Below are 23,459 nucleotides of genomic sequence, written 5' to 3' on the forward strand. Positions count from 1 at the left end.
TGGGAGACACAGCAAACTTGCGATGGCACGTATAGATGTGCCATCCTGGAGGAGCTGGACTACCTGGTGGTAGTCCAGTGGCTGCAGGTACCGCATCATGCTACCAGTAGGACACTAGCAAAACGGAACAATAAAGAATCGGTCAGGAAAGGATAAGGAGTGAGCAGTTGTGTGGCCACCACCTGCAAAACCCTTCCCTTTCAGGGGGTTGTCTTGCTGTTGCCTCTCCAGTGCACCTGTTGTCACTTTCATTTGCACCAAAACAGGTGACATTGATTAACACTTATGCTTCCTAACTGAACAGACTGATATCCCTGAAGTTCAACTGACTTGGTGTTATGTGATGATTGTGTTCCATAAATTATTTTTAGCAGTGTTTTTTTGGGTCGCATTTTAGGATACATTTTAGGATGCAGCTGTATCAACCAATTTATTTAGTCATTTTTACATATTTACAAATTAAAACTATGCACAGCCAATTAGACATTTCTGTTACCTATTACAGCCAACAATAAGTACACTGTCATGCCAGTGGCTGGGTCTTCATTGCAAATGAGAGTTGGTTCTCAGTCAGCTTACCTGGTAAAATAAAGATTACATATTAGTAAGCTGTACCAGAAAAAGCTGTACCAGTCTTCATTTTTTTTCTACAGCCAGCAACTATATTTATACTACGCTCCTTTTACCCAGAGCCCATAAGGTTCAAGTCAACATGTGTACACTACATAGGGAATAGGGTGACACTTAATGAAGAAATAACACAACATATACACACTGAGACATTAAAAAGGCACACTCATTCATCTTATGCTATAGTTCTTGCATTTATTGAGACAAGTACTTTAGTGCAGCTTTGTCAGCTGTGATGTAAAAACCAATACGGATTATTGCATGTTATCCAGATGACTTAGAACCCAGCCCGGACAATTACTGTAGCTCGCTACAGTAACCGTTACAGTAAATACTGCAGGTGTTCAACACTGAATGGGACCAAAGACATTGCATGGTCCTAAGTCACTTGTCTAATACCGGTTGTCGTACCAACTGCAGGATCCTTCTATGCAGAATATGGTCAATTATTACAAAAGAATCCCTTTAAAAACATTTATACAATGGGTTAGCATCCAGCATTTGATTATTTTAAACATTCCAAGTGTTGTAAACAGACAGCTATAAGTAGGCCACTTAACCCAAAGATGAGCTACAAAAATGAACCTCCTGAATACTTCAGTACATTTGGCAAGTTCTCCTCATGGGGAGATTTGGTGCTGGTCCACTGAATACTAGGAATAGGTGAAACATGGACTGATGCAGCCATTTGTAGCTTTTTATACCCCTGAGTGATGTCATGATGTGTCCATAGCTAAAAATTAGGGAACATAAAAGGAGTTCCCCATCTTGTTTCAGACTCTCTGTGGTTGCAGCATATTTAGTGAAGTCAATGGCACAGTCTGAAAAAGAGGCTTCTAGCAGTCTGTCTGGAGAAAGTTTGATCTGAGACTTTTTATACAATCACAAAAGAAATCAATGAATTTTTTTTCAATGTAAACATGCAGTGGAAATATTCACATTTAGTCAAAAAAATGTAATATATAACAGTTGTCTACAGTAGTTCCAAGTCACATTAATGTAAAGTAATCAGTGTGTAATCCAAGCATTATGGTATATGGTCATGAAGTGGCTACTTTTACCTCCTAGAGGCCTTTAAAACTTTGAATTAGTCCAAAATGGCACCCTACTCTTTATTCAACTCACTACCTTCCACCAGAGGCTTATAGGCCCTTGATGAAGATAGTGCACTTCAAAAGGGAATAGGTTACCATTCAGGACAGTGACATAAACATTAGTACCCTACAAGGAAAATAAGCAAATTAAAACAAGACACCCATCTGCATCACAGCCATATCTGTCAATTTTAAGAATTGCACAAAAATCGGTTCAACTGAACCAGCAATCCCAACTGCAGTGATGTGTTTTCGTGAGTGTCATCGTTTGGCCACAGTCTCACACATTACCCCTCTTTGTGATATCAGTATAGATGCAAGAAAGGACACAAATGGTGATTATTGTGATGCCACCCCCCCCCCTTTCTCTGTTAAATAGTGGACTCATATTCTGGCCTCCTGCTACAGCCTATGGACATTAGTTTAAGCCGGACTTCTGGCCCCTGCATAACAGTACCACTGGAGCCTGGTTCGGACGCCAACAGGTTGTTAGGCTTCTCTCCAACCGACCCATCCTTCTCGCCCTGTGCAGAGGTAGGGGTGATGGAGTCTGGATAGATGACCAGGAAGGCAGAGGTGAGGAAGCCCAGGAAGGAGCCTGCAGATGCCACCATGGGGATGACCTGGACACTGCCCACTGCGTCCACCACCGCGCTCAACGCGGATGCCACCAAGATCTGGGCGATGTACACCTGGCACGACAGGATGGCGCAGTCGATGCCGAAGCCTCGCCGCGAGTTCCCCGGACTGTGGTGAATGTACTAGGGGTAATATGGAGAGGACAACACTAGTTTGCTTTGTAATCCGTAGAACCCAACCTCATAAACTAGCATCCAATATATAGACAATGAGCAACACTGGTTTTGCCTCAGATTAACCCTAGTCCTGGAATAAATAACATTTCTTAACACAGATTCTCCAACCGCGTGTTAGTTCAGGAAGTGGCGCCAAATTCAAGTCGTTATTACTGTTTTTTCTCACAGTACTGCCTGACAAATTGTATTGTACTAACTAATGACACAGTTCTGTTAACATCTCCAGCCAGTCACCGACCTGCTTGTTCTCGTGGTACTGACCCAGCAGGGCGTAGGGGCAATAGGAGATGCTCATGGAGATGACGCCCATGGTGCTGATCATCACCATGGCAACGTAGACGTTGGGGAAGATTGCCATGGCAGCCGTTCCCACAGAGAAGCCCAGCGTACCCAGGATGTAGATGACTTTAATGCTCAGGTCGTAGTTGTCCAGGTACTTCTGCAGCATCGCTGTCACCAAGCACAACAGACTGAGCATTATTGAGCTGGCAACACAAGTAGCACCAACCATTTCACTTTCCTAGGTGTCAGGATTTTTATTCTTTGCTGTAATGCCGTGCTGTATTCACAGATCTGGGTCACTGGTGAGGCAGGCGAATAGGATGGAATTCCTACTAGACAAGCTGATATTTCTGCTAGACTCCAGACTGAGAAACCTCTGGCTTGGCTGTAGTGCTTGGTGAGTATTTCTCGTGTACCTGAGCAGACTGCTGCTGTAGCAGCGTAGACAACAAGGCCCCAGCAGCCCATCTGGACCCCTTTATGGTAGTTCTGCAGCTCAGTGGAGTTGGCAGGAGCCTACATGAACAAGACGTGGAATTCATTAAGTCAACAGAGTGCCGAAGCAATGGACCGCCACATCTTCACTAATGAACTAGCAAGTCTTATTTCATCTACACAGGACAAAATAAAGAAATAACGTTGAGCCTTTTTTTTCTATTAGTGATCCTCTTAAGTGTGAAGAGAATTAGCAAGACCCAGGGAAAAGGAATAGAGACACAGAAATGGAACATGGACAGAGTATTACTGAGTAGAGGAAAGGCTAGAGGACAGGGCAATGAACTTAGGTAAGAAACAGTTGATTGGAGGGAGGACTGGAAAGAACGACTGCCCTTACAGTGGGGTGTCCAGCATAGATGACCTGGCCCATGAAGTCTGTGTAGAAGACAGCCTCTGCGATGATGGAGAACCAGGTGAGAAGTTGGCAGACGCAGAGCCTCATCAGCTGGGGGGGCATCTTCAGCATGGACAGCCAGAGCAGTTTGACCGTTGTGCCCTCCTCGTCCCCATCCTCGCTCTCAGAGTCCTCGCTGGACAGCGTGGCGCCGCTCTGCTGCAGAACCCTCCTCCCGTGCCGCTGCTGCATGTGATCGTAGATGTCGTTCAAGCTCCGCGAGGCCTTGACCACGAGGTTGGCGCCTGCCGCGTTGCCCACGGTGTTTCTGCGATGGCGGAAGCGTGCCGCACCCACTCGGCCGTAGTAGGAGAAGGTGAATGAGGGCTGGCGGTAGAAGGTGTGGGGGAAACGGCGTGCTCCGCTCGCCGCGCTGGTGTTAGACGGCCTTAGGCCCGGCATAAAGCCCTGGCCGGAAGCCCCGTTGAGACCCTTGGCCCCCTGGTTGACCTGGGTGTGGAGAAACTTCTCCCCGCTGTTGTAAAGGTAGGACTCCTGGAGGAACAGGGGAAGCTTACCGTCTGCCTGGGGCTGGTAAGGGACCTCCTGGTCCCAGATGCCTGATCCACTGTAGTGTCTCACAGGGGTCCCTGGGTAGAAGTCCTGGGGGTAGTCCTGAAAGTCCTGGAAGATGGAGGGCTCAATGTCAGCCAGGAAATGCCCATCTTGGTCAAGGTCTGAGTCCAGCTGGATGGTGGCATCAGGCATGGCTAGCACTGAGTCACTCTTACTCCTTGCCCTTTCTACGTTGAGGAAGACCTCCTTTTCTGACTGTGTGTCCACGCAAGCCTCGAAGGCATCCTCCTCTCCTATAGGGTCCAGCAGAGGTATACTACGAAGTCCTGCAAGGCCCCCGTTCAGTTTCCCTGAGGAGGTCGTCAGACTGGGGGTCTCTTCCTCTCCTTGATCGTCCCCACGAGCCTCAAAACTCTCCTCCTTAATACTAAACATATGAAGAATCACAGATACTGTGAAGATGACAGCAGCAAAGACAAAGAGGATCTGTTCCTGGGACTTGAACGCTGTGCCCAAGATGGTGCTGGTCCAGTCCAAGCCCCCCAGCATGTAGCCAACCGCTCCCCCCAGCCCTGCAAAAGAAAAAAACAATAGCAAAACATTAGCTTATCTACTAAATGGTGAGTCTCTGAAATGCCTCAAATGATAAAACCAGTTTAATTACATTTCTTTATCTTCCCCAGGATATTATAAAAGGAGAAACCATGACCATGAATGTGAATATTGTATTATAGGCGCCCTCAGTGACCATAAAATCCACAGACATAGTGATATTGATTGACAGTCGAACATAGACACCGATTTCAAAGTCATCAACAACACTCGCAAAACAAAAAGGAGAAAGGTCTCTGCCATGTGTGACTGAAAAATGCCCACCACAACGAAGAGAGGAAAAAGCTAACAATACACAGGCTAAACTGCAAGGTCAACCCACAAGTTGGCTTCAAAAACACGATGGCCAGGTTACAGTTAAAAAGGAAGTCTGCAGACTTCTGGAAGAAGATATTGTGGACAGATTAGACAATGGTTGACACACAACGGCCCTCAAATGTTAACCTCAAAGTAACGGTTTGATTTGAAACAGAAACTTTTGGAGAACAGCGCGAAAAACAATTTTAAAACGCATACTGCTACAATATTTATTGGGAGAGCACTGTATGGGTCAGGTCTACTTTATTGCAGTCACACTGCTCAACTTTATTGCAGTCACGACTGCCCAGTGCTACTAGGCCGACTTACCAGCAGAGAAGGCGTGGATGTTTAGGGCCATGTCCTGCTCCTCCGTGTCAGCCACGTCCAGCAGGTATGCCCTGATGGGTCCTTCTGAGGCGTCTGCACTGAAGTCCAGCAGCACCACACCCACCACAGTCAGCACTATCCCTATGGGCTGACTGTTGGGAATGTCCCCGAGGGCCAAACCTGTATCACGCATTACTTGTTAATAATCATTTTTGTAATAACTAGTTTTTAACTAATAATTAGGCATGTGACAGAATGGAATTCAAAAGAGTAAAGGGACAGATGAGAGAAAATGTCCATTTAGGAGAAAGGAGCAGCCCGGTGCTACATCAAGATGCTCTCGGACGATGAGACGGTCAGTTGAGTGTGCTACTGTGTTCTCTGGGGTATTCCATGTCTCTGTCAGGGCCAGAAAAAGTGTTGGGACTGAAGGGAGATCATCTTAGCCTTTTTGACCATAGATTGGCAGTTCCAAGGACTGCCGGAGACAGAGACTACTATGTGGGTTGTGCACGAAGGGAAGTATGAAAATATGCTACAACAATCTCAACGTGCCTTTACACATGCAGAACCACTGACCTGTGCAGCTGTAAGAGGGAATGTGAAATTCAGTTTTCTACCCTGTAAATATTGGATAGGACATTTTTAATTTGAAAAGAATAAATGCGTAGATCTTTATGTTCATGGAGTGCAATGTGCTGAATGTAACCTAGACTAATCCTTGGACTGAGCAGTAAAATAGCTTTTGAAATGTGAGATGCTTCTGAACTGACTTTTATAACGGTCATAAACCAACAGGACATAGGAAGCTGACATGATTTCTCAACAAGGTCACCTTCTCAGAAATGCCCAGCAAAGGTAGTAAAAATATACTACATGACAAGGGCCTTTCATTGATGGTTGGTCCAAGACCTATACTGAATGGGTGGGAGAAACATCATCTAGACAACTTTATCTGAAAATATTCAAAATGCATGTGATTTTATGTTTAATTTAAACAAGTGTAGCCTATACAGGATTCATACTTACTGTATGCAGGCAAGTCAAATTCGAAGAATTTAATTGAATTACTTTTTCAATCACCACATTTATTTCAATGGCAAGGCAACTACTATTGCTCAAAGGGCTTTTCAATGACCTTTGGATAATCACATTTTTATAGTAGGAAAATTAATTGCACAATGACTAAATTGTGTGTTGCAAATATTGAACCAAGATTTGGAAACCCTAGTTTGCATAACCATAATTTAGTTGGCATCTACAAGTAGACATCTTAAGATGTTCATACCCCGTCAGCCTTTGACAGGCTGTTCCACTTAACAACCAACCGTTAAAAAGCTGCACTCACGACAACTCAATCAAGGCGTGCAGCTCCGGTGTGATAAACAATCAACACAATTATCAGCTTCAGCAATTCATTTGTTTCCAGTCAATTCTATAGCCTTAATTATAGCCTTATTACACTATTTATTCTCCCTGGCCAAAGCGGGCCACTGACAGGAATGATCAACGGGGCCAGAGGATTTCCAAAACCACCCTGGGCCCTCAGGCCCTTTCCACGTCAAGCCCCGAACCAGTATCTTCCCAAAAAAAGTTACGCACAGACAGATTCAGGTTTACCTATGAGGGACCCATTGAGGAAAAGAGACACCCCCAGTAACACCCCCACACAGAGGGCCAAGATGAAGGGCCTCCTCCGGCCCCATTTGAGGGTGCAGCGGTCACTGGCTGAGCCAATGAGAGGGGTGAGGATCAGACCGAGGACAGGGCTCAGGAACCACGTCAGACTGTTGTACTGCTCTGGAAGACCTGCGAGGAGAACGACAACGCGTTAGCGCATTTAATCAACATGCTTAAGGATGACCCATTACATTGTGTGACTTCCTTCAGTGAGCTTGTTTTGTCCACGCAAAGTTCGTCAGGTGTCGGAAAAATGTGTTGCCCCGTTAAGTTCAGACGCAAAATATATGTACAGTATCTCACAAAAGTGAGTACACCCCGATTTATTTATTTTTTATATTTGATTGTATCATCCCCGGTGTCATGTGACTCGTTAGTTTTACAAGGTCTCAGGTGTAAATGGGGAGCAGGTGTGTTAAATTTGGTGTCATTGCTCTCACACTCCCTCATACTGGTCACTGGAAGTTCAACATGGCACCTCATGGCAAAGAACTCTCTGAGGATCAGAAAAAAAGAATTGTTGCTCTACATAAAGATGGCCTAGGTTATAAGAAAATTGCCAAGACCCTGAAACTGAGCTGCAGCACGGTGGCCAAGACCATTCAGCGGTTTAACAGGACAGGTTCCACTCAGAAAAGGCCACACCTGCTCCCCATTCACACCTGAAACCTTGTAACACTAACGTGTATGTGGAAACCGGGGAGGGGACAGCAAATTTACACTGTTATACAAGCTGAACACTCACTACTTTACATTGTAGCCAAGTGTCATTTATTCAGTGTTGTCACATGAAAAGATATAATCAAATATTTGCTGTATTTCAGAGCCGAAGAGTCTTTCCAAATGCTTTGTTAACTTCCAGTCCCGACACTTAGCACTAGCCTATGATCTTTTTTGCTGTATTAGGAAAGGTACTGCTGCTGCTCCTCTTCAGTTCCTGGACGTTGTGACCTCTGCCTTTTTGACAACAAACCGGCAGTCCCAATGGCTGATGGAGACTAGGAATTCCACACGGATTGTGCATGTGAAAAAGTATGGTATTACACATTCCTTTGTGTAGAATGCTACAGTCCAGAACTGGGCTACTGCAAACACTGCACAGTATGCCTTCAAAGGGGCATGTACAATTTAGTGTCCAGTGCCTATTGAAATGTGAGTGGCTTCTGTACTGACTTTCGTAACTCTCATAAACCATGAAGACATGAGAATCTGAGATGTTTTCACAACAATTTACAAGGTCACCTCCTTAAATAAATATCAAGCAAAGGTGGTTAAACATAGGCTACATGACAAGGGCCTTGAATGGATGACTGGGCGTGGACCAATACTGATGGAAACAAACGGAAATGTCAGCAGTACAACCTTATATTTGCAATAATTTTCTAACATTAAAATATACATTTCTCTGGCCTGGTGTGTTCCAACACGATAAACCACTGCCTCTAGGTCACATACTGCTGAGCACGGGTACTAACCCAGCATACCGTTTTATCCCAATGACTGTCCAATAAAGCATTCAAACATCTGAAAATATATCCCAAAAATATAACATTAAAAAAAAATAATGTGTTCCAGAAAGTCTGGAAGTTCCCATGCTTTCTAATACTAGATCCTACTTTCTAATACTAGATCCTACTTTCTAATACTAGATCCTACTAAGCTCAAACGTTCAACATGTGCGCGTCTACAATGTATGTGAATTAAATAGAATGTGAGGTACTTCCATACATTACAACTAAATACTTTCCAGTGGGAAAACAGGCTGACTGAAATGTGCCGACTCACGCATTCCCACCATACCTACCAAAATTGTACAAGTCATTGTTATTTTCTGCATTGGTGGCAAACCTGGCGATGGCCCCTCTTCACCCTGCTGCTTATGCCTAGTGTGCAGTTAGTTAACACAGCCCCATGGTCACAGCCTTTTACAATGCAGTAAACATAAAATTAGCCTTAAACAGGGCTGTCCAATCCTGTCCTATAGGCTCTCTCCAACTCTAATTTAGCACACCTGATATTTATAACTAGATGGATGAAAAGCTAAATCCGGTTAGTCACAAATGGGGTTGAAGAAAAAAAAAAAACACAGGACAGTAGATCTACAGGAACACGGTTGGCCAGCCCCCCAATCATTGACTAAAGCCGTTCTGTTATACCTACCTATCTGCAACAACACTGGTGTGACTAGGGCTGTCTCCATGGCATAACAGAATTCTCGTCCAAACATGACGCTTCCGTGCATGACCCACTGGCGCAGGGGGATTCGGCCCCTGCCAGCACTCTCGCCCAGAGACCCATCAGGAGTCTCCACGTCCGTATCACTGCTCAGCTTTTTCACTGGAGAGCTCACATCCTGACAAGGCAATGAAGCATCCGAGACAGCTTTCTGAGAGGTCATGGTCACCGGCCCACACAGGAGAGAACACTGCTCCCCTAAAGCCTTGATGTAGTTTACAGTCCTGTCCACCGTGGAAGCAACGGTAGATTCCCTTTATATTCAAACAGAGGACCTTGAGAGGACGTCCTACAAAACAGCAACACTATAGGCTCAGGGAAAATCCTGTTTTTCCTTTAGTTCTTTCAAAGCACTTTTGACAGCAATTCATAAGGTTGCGTGGCAACATACAGCTTTTTAAGAGACTCGCTCTCTTCAGCCCTGCGTGATGTACTGATTACAAATCCATATACAGTGCCATTCAGACAGAACCCCTTTCATGATATCTGTAGAGGGCAGTCTGAGGAGCATTAGTGGGTGGAAAAGACAGGGGGCAGTTGATGTGGATGTTGTTCCTCTGTAGAGACCCATGTGAGTGACTTAATGACCTGTAGAAAACAGACACATTGAAACTCAATAGGTTAACCAGGAAATCATCCACAGACAGTAATCCATGTATAACAAATACACCTATACACATTTGATTACTGATTCTGGATTGGCAATTTGAGGCATGTCATTTGTTTTGACATATATTAAATACAATCTAATAGTCAGTACAGAGAAGTACAATGAAATAAAACAATCTGCACTAGACTTGCGATTTAGTCTGCAATTAGAGTCTAATGCATCCTCAGAGGAATTCCACTCAAACATTACTCATTATACAGTTAATCACTTAACCACATTTCAACCTTATTTAGCATGTAGTCAGTTTCCATCAGTTTCAAATTTGACTTTTATTTTGAAGGCGAAAAGCGTATTCCACTATTTTGGTCAAATTATTGTTAATCACTGCACAAAGATGTTGAAGATTTTATAGAATTTGTAGACTTATCTGGAAAGTGTGAGAGCTTTCATCGTAAAATAACTAGCTAGTTTGGTCAACCATACATTTTACTCATTGAGTACAGTACATAAGCCTATTGACAAGTCAGTGCATACTGGTCTGTTGACGTTATTTCTATAAAACGGTCGATTATTTCCAGTATTTCTATATCGTTATACCTAGCTAACCCTATTATGGAGAAAGTCGCTATCTAAAACTCGTGCGAAACCTGTTCTTGAAATAGAACATTTATTTGAACTTATGTTATGAAAAGTACCACCCTCAAATCAACACTAGTCCAGCCTAGTGACGTATGGTACAGTACGTTACAGTATACAAAGTAGTAAAAAAAAAAAACGTGTTCTGGACAGTAGTGTCCTGTTGCGACATTGTTTTTTCAGTTAAAACGTTAACATTACTAAGTCACTTCGGATGCTGACTGGCTGTTAATTTTAACACCAACTAGAAAGAATTTTCATCCAAGACGTGCTACATTAGTATCCGGCTAACGATATCTGGCTAGCTAATCTACCATCTAGCAGCTACAGCACCTAGCCAAGTTTGCAAGCTTCACTGTTCACGTAATCTAGATACAGTTAGCTTCCTCGGTCTTCAGCGTAAACCACGTAGCGGTGCTAGCTATGCTACCAAACGTACAACGGGCTCAGCTAGCTAGTGGCAGTCAGTGACCGGCAAAAGTCAGCTAGCTCTAACTTCAGCTATCTGGGTACATGTGAAAGCTCCATCTATTAGCCTATCTGGTAACGCCAAAACCCGCAACGATATCGCATCTTATTATAGTACTGTGTAGCCAGCAAAAGTGTTAGTTGAACGCTACAGTAATTAAAAATGACACCTGACAGGTGTGTGTGGTATACCCATCATCACTCAGACGTTCGCTTAGTTGCTTAGTTATTTTATGAATTTGTTAATGTAGGGTGTACAGTCAGTAGCTAACGCTATTCCGTAAACCCACCTGGCTTGGCAGCTTTAGCTACAGATTGCAGATTTAAAAAAAAAAAACGTTAATCGAGCATACCTGATCCTTTTTTCCAATGAAGGAAATCTTCAAGTTACTTATTCCTTCGTCGTCCTTGTGGCTCGGCTTCCTAGGTTTATTCCCCCAACACGTTTATGCCCGTCCAATGCCCAAATGCATTGCCCAATCTCATTTCTTTGCCACAGCACTTACTACAATGACATCGATGACCAGCCGCAGTGATTATTATCAAGGCAATCTTGGCTGCTTTTCAACATACGTAACAAAATTCAGTGTAACATACATTTCCTATTATGCTGAATAAACATGACTTTTGTAATAAAACTACAACAAATACGTGAAATCAATATTTTGTACGTTTTATTCTTTAACATGCTTTGGACAGTTGGTTGGGTAATATTTGTAATGCACACACCAGCCACTTCATTGGGTTCACCACATCTGGCACCAATCATACCGCTCCAAGTCCCTTACATCATAAGTCTTGCCCATTCTAATGTTTGGTCAAACAACAACTAAACCTCTTGACCATATCTACATGCTTTAGATATAACAAGTTGCAGCCACATGATTCCCTATATCTGCCTATTTGCAGAGCAGGTGTACCTAATAAAGTTAATATAAGTGTACTGTGAGGTTTGTATAAATCAGTTTTCAGAGCTGAGGAGGCTGAAGAGAATATCTTGTGACAAACATTTCACACGTACAGTAAGAAGCTGTTTCTTAGAAATACAAATTTGGTATCAAATGCAATCTGTTAGAACATTAGGCTACTGTTGGCTATTTTGTCTGCGGTCCAAAATATATGGGACAGGATAAAGTAAAAAAAAAACTCCTCAAATTATAATTGTACAGTATGGTAAAAATATATACAGGAGCAACTAGTATAGCAACTAGTTTAATCATGTATTTGATACTCATATATCCATAGCAACTTACTGGTGGAATTACGATTAAGTAGACCCTCAGATTCAAATCAGCAACCTTTCACTTACTGGCCAAGCTGTACAAACCAGACTATCAGCCGCCGCAACTATTTTCCTACCATTATTTTAGTTAACATTTTCACAAATATCTTGGTTCGGATTAGAAAGATGCATTGTGGTCTAACATTTAGGCAAAATGCACACCTTTCCACGAACCCCGCACAGCCCATTCCATAATTTGTGGTTTCCTTCACTGGGGAGATGAAGACAGAACGTTCATCATTATCACATTGTGAGCAATAGCTGTGACAGTCCCTGAGCCCTTGGAGCTTTTCTGCATGCTGATGACGTCCCCGCTGGTCTGCTCGACCTCCTCCTTTCGGAAGAAGCTCCTCATCGTGGACTGAAAGTTGTTGGTGATGAAGCAGTAGACGACTGGGTCCATGCAGCTGTTCAAGCTGCTGAGGGTGACAGTGACGTGATAGACAATGACCTGGTGAGACATGTCCGGGTAGAAATACACCAGCACCTGGCGCACGTGGAACGGCGTGAAGCAGACGGTGAAGATGACCAGCACCGTGGTGAGCAGTTGCACTGCCCGCATGCGTCTCTCTCTGCTCTGTTGCATCAGACTGGAGTGGGACAGGGCACACATGATGCGCACTGTGAACGCCACGATGACCACGAAGGGCAGGAAGAACTCAAAAACGGTGAGGGCGACGAGCTTGGAGATGCAGCAACCCGCGTGCCTGAAGGCCGTGGTGAGGAACGAATAGGTGACCACAATAGCGAACAGCCAGATTAGTACGCACACTCCCTTGGCCACAGCAGGGTTCCTCCACTTCCTAGAGGCCTCCACTTGCACTATCGCCAGGTACCTGTCCACGCATATACTGGTGAGGAAGAGGATGCTGCAGTACATATTAACAAAGTAGCTAAATATATGCACATAGGAGCAGTTCAGGCACTTGCCCCCGCTGTAGTAGAGGATGATTCGCGTGGGCAGCGACAGGTTCACCAGTAGGTCTGTGACAGCCAGGTTGATGGTGTAGATGACTGAGGTGGTCTTGGGCTTGGTGCGGAAGCAGAAGACATACAGGGCTAGGGTGTTGAGGACCATGCCCACCATAAATATAACCGTGTTGACCACCACCAGGGCGATCCACAGGCTGTAGAAGTCATTGTAGAGACCCTCGTCCAGGTGGGCCAGGCGGTGCATGTATGGCTCCCGGCTCACGGTGGAGGTGTTGCCGGTCGTGGTGAACGTGGGCATCGATGCTGGCGTGAAGTTATACAGTGGCATCAAGGTATTGTTAAGCCCCATGGTTCTGTAGTTGGCCTGCGGCCTGAAAGAATTGAAAAGGCGATGAGATATTAGTCTGGACTTGGCAGATGAACAAAAAAGACAGTAGAACCAGACTGACATATATTCTTGTACCATGTTATAAAAATTAGGCAAAGCATTATGGGAATTCTAATCTCAGTGCTGTAATAGTGTTTAGATTGAGTGTTCTCTAAAGACTAAATTCTGTATCAACAATACATAATTAATAAATATCAACTCCGTACAGACACAATTAGCTTCCAAAATGTTGTTGTTGTTGTTGTATTTCTTACAGGATCCAAATAAACATTGTAACTTGATATTGGATGGGAACAGTCTGTAAGACATTAGCCCCTCTGGATTATGCAGAGGTTAGTGTTTGCAGTGACATTCTAAATCCCAAATGGCCCCCTATAACCTATGTGCTGCACATCTTTTGACCAGGATCAGAGACCACTAGCGAGTACATATCAGGAACTGAGTTTGCCTGAGAATCTGGTGCCTCATGGGAACGGGCATCTTCTGTTATTTAAACACTTCTTCCCCTTTGACCTGGATCCGAGGACTCTAGCCACCACTGTCATGACGTCTCCAACGTGTTTGTTTTTCCGTTGGTATCGACCCAGACTCGGTGATTCAAACAGTTGTGCTATTCTAGTCTATTTTCAAGTGTTTATTTGCCAAAAATTAAAATACATTCCTTTTCTCAGCCATGGGAATCAGATGCGGCTGCAATTTTGAAGATGGAATTTTAGACTGAAGAATAAGACTGAAAGTGGCACCATAATATGGCAGCATACAAAGCAGCATATACAGATGCAGCAGAGGTTTAAACCTGTCCTACAGCTAGTTCAGCACACCCCTTCCCAGGAAATATCAACTTTTGTATGGCAGCTGTAGCCTGCATGTGAGTGAGAAATTATTCATATTATTATACTGGAAAAGTTTTCCATCAAAGTCCACTGGCACAGAGAGCATTATATAGTTAAACAGAATGTTTAATGTTGGTACAAGCAGTGTGACTATAGTATTGTCTGCATTTAGATTCAGACCTTATGAAAGCAAACAATGTAGAGTTATGTAATTAACCCATCCCTTAAAGCCACAGCATAAATAATATGAACATTACCTTTAAACAACATTTATTCCTAACTAACTATGGCAAGGTGAAAAATGCTAGATAAAATGAAGGATATTCTACAATTGATACTTATTGTTTTTGTAGACTAAATACGGCATGAGAGGTTGTGGTATATTGCCAAAACAGCACAACTAGACTAATGGTGAATCAGATTTCAGGGCTTCAACCACCCGATAATGAAAGAAAAAACATTTGTAGATAAGCAGCTGTCTTCCATGTGTTCTGTGAAGAGCAGCTCAGCCTTAGTTTGTATAACACTTAGTGTATTTGGACTCTGTATCCTAAAATAGCAAAAGTACAATCCCCTTTCTACAGGCTGTGATTAACCATATTAGGGAAAAATAAAGGAGAGAGATGGGCATTGTGTGAAGATCTTGGGAAAGACAACTGAGTGAAAAAGAACAGGAATAGTTACTGTAGGCTCAGACTGATCCTGTGTCTTTCTGGCAACTGAGAGCACTGTCAGTGACTGATCAGGCATCTGGAATTCTTTCAATAAATTATTTCCGGCTATATAATGCATCATAGTGAGTTCATGTTGAACTGCTGAATATTTATATAAGAAAAATGTAAAACAACCAGGCTAATGAGTATAACATGCTTGGTTGAGGGAATAATTAAATGACTAATGTCATTTATCAAAAGCAATGAGAGCAATGTGGCCAGTGGCCACGACTGCCTAAAGCCAATTCTAAAAGACTTAAAAATAAATGGGAATGAATGACTGTTTTCATTGCAATATCTTTGCATATTATTTAGTTCACAAGAGCAAGTTAATCATCATTAGTAGGAGCATTTGTCAGAAAGGGTGTAATTTACAGGAAATGTGATATTAAATGGCTCTCTGTTGAGATTACAGAGATAAATGGTTTCTTGCTCTACCAATTACAGCCCATTCATTCACAAACTTCTTCTGACAATTATCTCATACTGTGCTTCCTCAGCAACAACTCTTGGGATAATGCACCACAAAAGTAATAGACAAACGCTGATTTACTATTGCTAGGGGTGACTGGGGACAATCGTACACGGTTTTACGCTATTGCTCAGAGACAACTTAAACTCAGCTACTCATTTCTTTACATAATAAAATAGCCATAATCACAATGTGAATAGTTATTATATTGATATTAATATCAGATAACAGCATTGTAATCTGCAAAGTAGGAGGATATGTCATTATTTGCCAGGTGCAATTTTAATAATAGCTGTGTTCAAATGTTAGTAATATATATTACATTAAATTAACTGCACAAAAATATTCATGGTTATGAATTATCAGATTATCATCATTTAGGAATTTTGGAAATAATATTACACTTTCTGTGTGTCTACCCAACAATTAAAACCCATATTTGTTCCTCTTAATCATCTGATGGTGCCTGAACTATCTGCTCACAATTTATTTGGCACACTAAAGGACCCCAAGGCTATTTAAAGTGTTTCAACAAATAATGCATAATTATTTTTCATCTGCTTTCCTTGTTTCTGTTTGGAGAAATTCAAGGTGTTACAATTATCCGCATCTCTCCTGCTTAAATAGCTAAACATTGGTAAAGTAAAAAAATACTTTATGGAGTGCTGATTTCCCCAAAGTGAAATGAACAGGTCCACATGCCGTAGCGTTTCGACTGCACCATGGAGCTAAAGAGTCGTTTACAAACAATGACTGACAGGGATAGGAAGGACTGTGTTGGTGATTGTGTGAGATTAACGTTGGCATTTCAACTCCAACACGTTTTGTTTAAATCCCTGAAAGCAACAACAGACTAATGTACAGTCTAGTTCAGTCTTGGATGCCAAAAGATCAGTAAAACCTTGTACAAATAAATAGCTCAGTTTGAGCTCTGAACATGCCATTTTTACAGGCAGGATGTACGTTCACGTGGTTGAGATCCCACAATATAGTCTAATCTACATAAATATAGTAAGCCTCCAACTATTTTTTATTAATGTCAGTGTCCGGCAGAATTTACATATTCATGGAATGACATTCATTAAGTAAGTCATCAGCTTATAAATGGAATCTCTGTGTTGCATAAACATCCATCATCCAATTTTAAACCGCTTTCAGTATTGCACAGGCTTGTCTCAGAAAGTCTCTTACCACATGTATTCCAATAAAGCATTACAAGAGAACATCATTACCTACCTCTACACCAAGGGAAGCGCGAGAAGCTCAATAAGTCTGTTGGCCAGTCTGAGGGGACGTCTTGGTCCAATTGAGGTTAATGGAAAGACCAGGACCTTCCCAGTACAGTAGCTGACTGCTCCTACAGCTTCCGAGTTTATAACCCTGCTATATTAAAACCTAATTTCACTGTTTACCTCTGGTCCTCTGCTTCTCTGCGTACGGCTGGGCTCTCTTATTCTTCCCATATCTAAACATTTATAATGAAACCCAACAGTGCTGTCTCTCTGTTTCTCAGCCTCCCTGTCTGCTCTTCCGCTCAGCATCACACTAACTAATCATATCCGCGGGCCCTAGGCTGGAAATTTAGAAAGGAAGACTTCCTGGGTTTACATGAACTGTGACATCACTTAGAGATTCGCTCTACCACTGTCGGTGACACACTTTATCACACTTTTTTACATTTACAGTTCACTAATTTAAATGAAGGCCTGTAGGGATTGAAAGTAATGCACCATTCAGAAAGCACAGCATACACAGCCTCCTGAATCATCCTAGAAATAGATTATTTTGAAAAGGACAACTGGAAATTGGTAATATTCTTTCGAACAGCTACTTTTAGAGGTGTCATACTATTGAGAATAATTAAATGTCATTCCCCTAACTGTCATGTAGGAAATGTCATTCCCCTAACAACCATTGGGTAACTTTTGAATTTAGAGGCTATATTGGCACAGGATTTTTTTTATTACATTGCCAAAGTATTGGAAAAGACAGGTATAATAAATAACCCAATAAATGAAAACAAATCCGATATTCTAAGTAAACATTTTGCACACTTTTTAAAAAGGATGAAGACATTTTGAATGTTAACCATGCAAAACGGTATGAGTGAGTATGTCAAGGGAAAATAAAGACATACATAAGGTTATGTTAGCAGTGTTGTTTGTGCACCATTGGTTGCCCTTTCCTCCTGGCAATGGGTCTCAAATCTTGTATTTCACCTGACAGATGCAGGGGTTTATCAATGTTTTATTTAATTTCAATATCTTTGTGGGTACGTATGATATGACAGAATACGTGTCTCTAATGAGGTCATACATTTGGCAAGAGGTATGAAAGTGCACCTCGTTTTGTGGGCAGCGAGCTGGGCTTTCTAGGCAGCCTCTTTTGATAGCAAGGCCATGCTTTGATAGCAAAACCATAGTCAAGGTTTCTCTTCATTTTAAGGTCTGTCACAGTAGTTAGGTACTCTGTGTATTCTGTTTAGGCCAAGTTAGCATTCTGATTTGCTTTGGTGGATTCCTTTCAGCAGGTCAAATAGTCATTTTTTGTGTTGCTCTTCTGGGGCCCTTGGGGATCTGTTTAGTTTTGTGAACAGAGCCTCAAAGTAGCTGGCATCGGAGGATGTTTTCTGGGTCAATTTTATACGGAAGGTCTGAGAGTTGCTTTTCTTTACCTGAGTTTGGATTTGAATGATATCTGGGTATGGTTTTAATTTAGCTCTGCATGCATCATTGGAGGTTTTGCGTTGTGTGCTGAGAATACTTTCGCAGGAATCTGCATGCAGAGTCTCAACTTGGTGTTTGTTCCATTTTCTGGATTCTTGGAGGGGACCCCACACCTCATGAAGATAAACATCAATTTTAATACACATTCCATGACTTGCATGTAAACAGTTCTCAGGGACAAATAAAATTAATAATAACAAAGGATATTTAAAGAGAATTAAGATTGGTTTGATTTTTCTTCTTGAGAGTTCAGCATAGTATCACTCAGGGACAGACTGGAACCCACATTTATTCCACAACCGTTTCTAATACATGTGCTCCTTTTACTGTCTAGGCCCGCACACTGGTAACTGACGCACCCACACTTCCTCATGTTGTTGAGATGGACCAGCCCATCTGCCAGGAATGCCCTATTTATGGTCCGTTTCTGGTACTACTCATGTAAAAACAGCCAAAGAGTGAAATTCCTTCGACACATTAATCTTCCAGAATGAGTCTCAACGTTTTCCACAGTTCCTGTTTGGGCCCTCATTTCTCCTGCACTGTCACTGCGTTTTATAACAAAACACTCTGTCTTGATTACTTTTTAAAAGTACTGATGTCAACGGAGTGATCATGACATCTATGTTTCCAGCATGACTCAGGTCTGATGGGAACAGATATGGGCCGTCCTCTCAGTGGCGCTCTACCATGTGGGCATATGAGGCGTAATGCCGCCCCAAGTCTGATCTTCTCGTCCCCGGCCTCCTAAACACTGTGACAGTGATAAAGCCCAGGGGGCCGTGTTTCATGGAATTGTCCTGACGAAGTGCAGGTATGCGCCAAACACAGCACACCGCCCGCTCCCAAAACACAGGACAAAACGGGACACCTCTGTTGGACATGAGCTAAGGTGCACATACCGGGCTGCGTTTCAAACAGACGTGTCTGCCTCCGCGATGCCTAGCCTGCAAGGTCAAAGAGACGCCAGCTGAATGTTTGTTTCATCCCTGTACGAGTGGTTCTGTGTGGACACTGTGGATTTAGCAGAAACATTTGAGGACAGTCTAAGTGCTGTTTAAACAGAACCTTCCCCGCAGGATGACTTAATATTCATTTAGTCTCTGGGGATCTTTCAATAAACAAAGTGATGGAAGACCTATTAAACAAAATTGTACATAAAATCATCTTGAACTGCACCAGTGAAACACAGTCGGGCTGTGTGGTGAGCACTGAATCTGTTCTAAGGGCTAGATTCAAATGACCCCAAACTCAGCAAGAATGTCCAAAACCATCTTTCCAAGAATTGTTTTGAGGTAAAAAGAAATACATGTAATAATAATTTTGGCCAGTTTTAATGTAATTAACAATGTTATTCATTAACCCACTAGAAACCAGGGGGACCTTTCATTCTTTGGAAACCTCTATTCATAGAAATCCATGTGAAATTGGCACCCCACCCCTTTGTTGTCAACCTCCAAAAACAAGAGTGTCTGCTATTATCAAGCAGCATTTTCTATTGTAATTGTATTGTTACATTTTTAGTGTCTTCCTGCCAGTTACTTGAAGTGCTGCGTATTAATCTCTGCCGAAGCAAGGTAGGTGATTGGTTTGATGTGTTTGATTAGTGCTGTGAATAAATGTCCACCCAAGCAAGGTATTCAATTTGTTTCACATTTAGAGAGTCATCACTGTTTTACACCCCGAGTTTCAACCCCTTTTTATCTACTTTCAGCAACACTCTTCACCAGGCCTGGCTCACAAAAAAAAATACATCCCAGTGAACATACTGCTAAAAATAAATGGGAAATGGAAAAATCTTCTTTCTTTTTCACTTCAGAATAGACATTCTGAGGTCTCTGCTTTCTATCAGAGTAAAGCTGTAAAAGCAGCAAGCGGCAACAATAACTTTAAAATATCTCTGAGCTGCGTGCAGACAGAAAGTCACACAGACAAAATGAAAGCAAGCTAATGTAAGTAAATAAACCTTCTTGTATCACTGAGTCACACACATCAGGGTTGCATCAAAAGTCCCACACTATTCCCTATCCAGTGAAATACTTTTGATAATTTACCACAAGTTGTCATCTAAGATGCCCAACATGGACCACATGATCTAATAAGCAGAGCAGGACCAAAGAGGACAGGGGCTCTGAACAGATCATTTGTTGTGCAGCTGAATGGAAGGAATCATATAAGTATGAGGAGTTTCTCAGGATGTTATAGTGACCTTCGTAACAGAATGGGGTGTCTGTTCGATTTGGAAAATATCTTTCCAACAAGAAAGGGTGTCTGTTCAATTTGGGAAAAGGTATTTTCAACAAGAATGAGTGTCTGTTCAATTTGGAAGAGGTCTCTCTAAAGGAGTTGTCTGTTAAATTTACAAGGGATTGGGTAAGGAGGTTGTCTGAGTTGTCAGCTACAGCTGGCAGATTGAGCACACTGCTGCTCTCTGAATAGCACTGAGAAGTTATAGAACTAGGCCTGTTGTATACAATGTTAATTGTGCAGTTATTTCACACAAACTTGTGCTCCGTCAGACAGGAAGTAAGGCACACACACAGTTACTTGGAGTCCAACTGCTGCAGGATAGTTAATAATGTGAATAATTCCAGATCCCCTTTCCCTACATAATGCTATACTTTTTTCCAGAACTCTGATCAAATGTAATGCACTATAAATATGAATGACTTCTAGGGGGCCCACGAATGCTCTGGGAGGGGATTTTGCTTAGGGCCCCTAAAAGGCTAGAGCAGGCCCTGATAACCAGAGTATTTTGAGGCCTGGTCCAAAGGAGTGAACAATATAGAATATGGGGTTTAATTTGGGACCCCATGCCTCTACTGCTTGTACTTTGCATTCACAGTGTATATGTCTCTAGGGCTCTCAGTCACTAAATTAATAAACATAGCTGCATGGTGGCTGGTTAAGAATCATGTCAAGTGCAGTCACTCACTGCAAGTTATCCTTCTCAATTAATTTGAAAGGCAGATATGTCACCTCCAAAATAAATTGTCACCTCCAAAATAAATTGGCACCCTTGTTAAAGAATAACATAGGTTTGGGCAATAAACTGTATAAAATGAACAACACAGGTAAGGAGCTATTTTTTTTATTGTAGAAGATGCTCTTAATTGAATGATTCAAGGCAGTCAACCAAAATAACCAATTTTCAATGGGAATAATTAAGTCTGGATATTGCTTTGGCAATTAAAACATTTTCATTTTGTTGTGAAATACATTTCTGTTTTTCTTGTATTGCCATTTTCTTACTGTAAAATCCATTTCCAGCCAAGTTTTGTTTTTTGGCCATAATTCCCCATATGCAAAATAGCTCCATAACATCAAAGAACCAGCACCATATATATTTTCTTTTGACACAAAACCCACCACTAGTGTGTGTGGGTGTGTGTGGCAAAATAGATTAATTTAATTTGAGGCATTATACTACAAAAATCCAAGATTCTTTATTGCTCGTATAAACTCGTTACCAATGCAGTTTGAACAATATAAAGGCATGTGATGTCATACTCGTGGTATATGGTCTCATACACAACAGCTATCAGACAATCTGCATTCAGGATTTAAACCAGACGACACTATAAGAGACTATATACTACCGGTATGCTATCACTTTTCTTCTCTAATTGTGTTGTCAAACAGTTAATAAGATCAGTAAGGCATCTTGGTGGATTTTATTTTATTGCCAATATAGCATGGCTAAATGCTGTGTCCAGGAATGACGCATCGCACAACTCTTAGCCTTGGTATATTGGGGATAAGCCTTATTGCTCACTTATGAACAGGGTGCTTAGAATCCTGAATGCTAATAGTCATGGTATATGAGATTGTATACAATGGGTATGATATAGCTTTTACTGTTGTGCCTAACAACAGCTCTTTGTCATGGTAAATTGGCCATATACCACACACAATGTGCCTTACTGCTTACATACACTGATGAGCCAAAACATCATGACCACCCACAGGTGAAGTGAATAGCATTGATCATCTTCTAACAAGGGCACATGTCAAGGTCTGGGTAGATTAGATGTTAAGTGAACAATCAGTTCTTGTAGTCAACATGTTGGATGCAGGGGAAATGGGCAGGAGTAAAGACCTGAGTGACTTTGACAATGGCAAATTTGTCATTACCAGGCAACTGTCAGAGCATCTCTGAAAAGTCAAGGCTTGTGGAGTGCTCTTGGTTAGCAGTCCACCGTTCACCGTCGAAAGAGCCCACAATGGGCATATGAACGTTGGAACTGGACCTTGGAGCAGTGGAAGGTCGCCTGGTCCGATGAGTCCCGTTTTCTTGAGCAAAATGTAGATGGCCACGCACGTGGGCGCCGTTTACCTGGGATGCACTGTGGGAAGACGACAAGGTGGTGGAGGGAGTGTGATGCTCTGAGCAATGTTCTGCTGGGAAAACCTGGCTCCGGCATTCATGTGGACGTCAATTTGACACGTTCCACCTACCTAAATGTTGTTGCAGACCAGGCACCCCCCCCTTCATGGCCATGATATTCTTTGATGGCAGTTGCCTCTTTCAGTAGGATACTGCACCCATTGCCTGGCTTCCAAATTCCACAGATCGCAATCCGATTGTGGAATGTGCTGGACCAACATGTCCAATGCATGTCGGCTCCACCTCGTAACTTACAGTACAGAACTGGCTGCTAATGTCGGTGCCAGATACCACAGGACACCTTCAGGGGACTTGTAGAGGTAGAGTCCACGTCTCGGTGGGTCGGTGCTGACCAACAGCATATGAGGCAGGTGGTCATAATGTTTTGGCGCATCAGCATATTATAGATTTCAGCCAATCATCGTTTGTTTTAAGTTACCAAGTTTATAATTAGAGTTTTGCTTTTTTTTTGGTACACTTAGCCCTGATTTATTCATTTCATTTGTCTCATTTCAGTTAAGTCCTTTGCCCTACCCATGGTGATAGATGATGCATGGATTTCACCTGGATTAACTCATTTTCATACCCCAGTGAAACAGGAATCACTGGAAAGCCACAATACGATTCA

The 23,459-nt window shown here is 42.4% G+C and overlaps 2 protein-coding genes across 2 annotated transcripts; both read right to left on the bottom strand.

Moving 5' to 3' along the window:
• Window positions 1-1,587: 1,587 nt before the first annotated feature.
• On the bottom strand, window positions 1,588-11,726 carry slc45a4b (solute carrier family 45 member 4b). The gene is made up of 8 exons (XM_010884615.2): window positions 11,451-11,726; window positions 9,309-9,971; window positions 7,089-7,277; window positions 5,469-5,648; window positions 3,657-4,801; window positions 3,238-3,337; window positions 2,778-2,989; window positions 1,588-2,485 (listed from the first exon to the last, which is right to left on the bottom strand). The coding sequence occupies exons 2-8, from the start codon at window positions 9,544-9,546 to the stop codon at window positions 2,096-2,098; spliced, it is 2,454 nt and encodes an 817-aa protein (XP_010882917.2). The 5' UTR covers window positions 9,547-9,971; window positions 11,451-11,726; the 3' UTR covers window positions 1,588-2,095.
• Window positions 11,727-11,779: 53 nt separating this feature from the next.
• gpr20 (G protein-coupled receptor 20) lies at window positions 11,780-17,243 on the bottom strand. The gene is made up of 2 exons (XM_010884614.3): window positions 16,955-17,243; window positions 11,780-13,683 (listed from the first exon to the last, which is right to left on the bottom strand). Exon 2 carries the CDS (start codon window positions 13,659-13,661, stop codon window positions 12,588-12,590), a length of 1,074 nt encoding a protein of 357 aa, XP_010882916.1. The 5' UTR covers window positions 13,662-13,683; window positions 16,955-17,243; the 3' UTR covers window positions 11,780-12,587.
• Between the last annotated feature and the right edge of the window lie 6,216 nt (window positions 17,244-23,459).

The sequence above is a fragment of the Esox lucius genome, chromosome 20 (assembly GCF_011004845.1).
Source record: "Esox lucius isolate fEsoLuc1 chromosome 20, fEsoLuc1.pri, whole genome shotgun sequence".
Lineage (NCBI taxonomy): Eukaryota > Metazoa > Chordata > Actinopteri > Esociformes > Esocidae > Esox > Esox lucius.